Consider the following 3,326-nt stretch of genomic DNA (forward strand, 5'->3'; position numbering starts at 1 on the left):
GATAAGAACGAGTTCAAGTTTGTCGTAAAAAATCATTTCAAAATAACTAACTTTTCACTCACCTGCCCACATCCAACTTAGAAACAATAGTTTAAACTCCCTACAAAGGGGTGGCAATGGCACGGCCGGTTAAGAGGCAAGCAGCAGTAGTAGCGGATGACATTGATGAGAAACACCTTTTGGCTTTCATTGCGAAGAAGGAATATAAAGATGAAAATAAATGCAAAGAAGAACTCAAGAAATATTGTGAAGAGTTGAAGAAAATAGATGGTCAATTCAGTGTGAATGATAAAGTTAAAGGACTTTGTGATGGTGATGAAGCAAAACGAGGAGAAAAATGCAAAACCCTGAAAGAGAAAGTTGAAAAAGAATTGGAAGCTTTTGGAGATGAACTTGATACATTGGTAGATATAAAAGATGAAGATTGTAAAAAACATGAGGAAAAATGTATACTTTTAGAAGAAGCAGACCCAACTAATCTTAAGAGTAACTGTGTCGAGTTGAGGGAAGGATGTTACGAATTGAAGCGTAAAAAGGTGGCAGAGGAGCTCCTTTTCAGGGCGCTCGGAAAGGATGTTAAAAATGGTGAATGTGAAAAAAAGATGAAAGATGTTTGCCCAGTGTTAAGCCGAGAAAGCGACGAGTTGATGTCTTTCTGCCTTAATTCAAGTAAAACATGTGAAACGTTGAAAGAAAAATTGAAGGATGTTTGCGAGCCTTTAAAAACAAAATTGGCGAAAGATTTCGAAAAAGATTGTCATGAAAGACTTGAGAAATGTCATTTTTACGGAGAAGCGTGTGATAAACCAATGTGTGATGAGGATAAGAAGCAATGCGAGGAAAAAGGAATCACATATAAAGCGCCGGAATCTGATTCTAGTCCGGTCAAGCCGAAGGCGTCGTTGTTAAGAAGTATTGGGTTGGAAGATGTGTATAAAAAGGCTGAAAAAGAAGGAATTATTATTGGAAAATCAGGAGTGGATCTACCAAGGAAGTCAGGTACAAAATTTCTGCAAGATCTCTTGCTACTGTTGAGCAGAGATAAGAAGGAGACGGAACCAGAAAAGAAATGCACCGAAGCGTTAAATAAATGTGATGCTTCTAAGTATTTGGATCATAATTTGAAAGAGTTATGCAATGATGGAAAGAAAAACGACAAATGCAAAGAATTACTAGATGTAAATGTAAAAGAAAGATGTACAAAACTCAAATTAAATCTTCATCTGAAAGGGTTGTCTACGGAGTTTAAAGAAGATAAAGAATCAGAACTTTTATTGTGGGGACAGCTTCCAACCTTTTTTATAAAAGGAGAGTGTGCAGAACTTGAGTCGGAATGTTTTTATTTAGAAAAGGCGTGTACGAATAAGATTGATCAAGCATGTCAAAATGCAAGAGCAGCGTGCTATAAAAAGGGACAAGACAGGATGTTGAATAAGTTCTTTCAAAAGGAATTGAGGGGAAATCTTGGTCTTGTAAGATATCGTAGCGATCCTGGTGATTGTAAAAAATATGTAGTGGGAAACTGTACAAAACTTGATAAAAAATATCTTCCACGATGTCTTTATCCTAAAGAATTATGTTATGCGCTTTCAAATGATATTTTTCTTCAATCCAAAGAGTTGGGTGCGCTTTTAGATGATCAAAGGGATTTTCCATTAGAAAAGGATTGTCTTGAATTGAAGGAGAAGTGTGATGAACTTGGTAGTGATTCATTATTGAATTTAGAAAAGTGTATAACATTGAAAAGACGCTGTGAATATTTTGACGTTACAGAAAGATTTAGAAAAGTATTTTTAGAAAAAAAGGATGATTCGTTAATGATTCAGGAAAATTGTACAAAGGCATTGCATGAGAAATGTAATGCTTTATATAGGAGGAGAAAGAATTCATTTAGTGTTTCATGTGCTTTACCAGAAGAAACATGTAGTTATATGGTATTCCACACAAGTCAAGATTGTAAATATTTAAAAGAAAACATCAAGAATGAAGGAATTGTAGGAAAAATTGGAGGAGCAAATAAAGATGAAACAGCACTTGAAGAACTCTGCACAACATGGGGCCGACATTGTCATCAACTTGTGAAGAATTGTCCAGATCAGTTGAAAAAAGAGAATGGCAATGACAATGATCATAACTGTGACAAACTCGAAGAAAAATGCAGTGAAACTTTTAAAAAGTTGAAAGCGAAGGAGGAGCTAACTCATCTGTTGAAAGGCAATTTAAAGGAGGATAATCAATGTAAAGAAGCATTGAAGAAGCGTTGCACTGAGTTGCAAAAGAATAAAACATTCGAAACTCTGCTTGGTAAATGTGAAGATAACACTTTCCAAGAACTTTGCAAAAAATTAGTTGAAAAAGTACAGAAGAGATGTCCTACTTTAAAAGCTGATCTGGAGAAAACGGAAAAAGAGTTGAAGGTCAAGAAAGAAGAATATGATGCGCTCAAAAAGGCAGCAGAAGAATCCAGAAATAAAGCTAGCTTATTGCTATCAAGGCCTAAACAAACTGTAACGCCAAGTGCGCAGAATAGCAGTGGTTCTGTACCAGCACAGCCACCAGCAGCACCAGCAGCACCAGAAGCAGGATCATCTTCATCACCACAAGGGCCACCTTCATCACCAGAATCATCTTCTACATCAAGTGGAACACCAGGCACAGCAGATGGAACGAAGAATAATGCAAAACTTGGACTTGTTAAAAGAGCATATGTAGAAGGAGTATCAGAAGTAGAGGTCAAAGCATTTGATGCAACGACGATAGCATTGGAATTGTATTTGGAATTAAAAGAAGAATGTAAAGCTTTACAACTAGATTGCGGTTTTAAAGAGGATTGTCCAGATACTAAACAAGCTTGTAAAGAAATAGAAGAGTTATGTAAACTGGAAGCATTAAAAGTTGCGCCTCATCATACAGAGACAATAACAGAAACGAAGACAGAAACGAAGACGGAAACAAAGATGGAAACAAAGACTGATGACAAGGCTGATGAGAAGACCGGTACGAAAACTGTTACAGAAACCAAGACAATAGGTGGAGGAAAAGTAACAGAAGAGTGTACAATGATACAAACAACAGATACATGGGTGACGAGTACGTCATTGCATACGAGTACGACAACGAGTACGTCGACAGTGACGTCTACAGTGACGTTGACCTCGATGCGCAAGTGCAAGCCTACCAAATGTACCACCGATTCAACCAAAGAGACACAGAAAGGAGGAGAAGAAGGAGAAGAAGATGTAAAACCAAATGATGGGATGAAAATAAGAGTCCCTGATATGATTAAAATAATGTTGTTGGGAGTGATTGTTATGGGGATGATGTAA

At 36.9% G+C, this 3,326-nt stretch overlaps 1 protein-coding gene across 1 annotated transcript; it reads left to right on the forward strand.

Moving 5' to 3' along the window:
- Positions 1–116: 116 nt before the first annotated feature.
- T552_03718 (hypothetical protein) lies at positions 117–3,326 on the forward strand (the record flags this gene model as incomplete). The annotated part of the gene is made up of 1 exon (XM_018372067.1): positions 117–3,326. One exon carries the CDS (start codon positions 117–119, stop codon positions 3,324–3,326), a length of 3,210 nt encoding a protein of 1,069 aa, XP_018224157.1.

Source organism: Pneumocystis carinii (genome assembly GCF_001477545.1).
Source record: "Pneumocystis carinii B80 chromosome Unknown supercont1.35, whole genome shotgun sequence".
Classification (NCBI taxonomy): Eukaryota; Fungi; Ascomycota; class Pneumocystomycetes; order Pneumocystales; family Pneumocystaceae; genus Pneumocystis; species Pneumocystis carinii.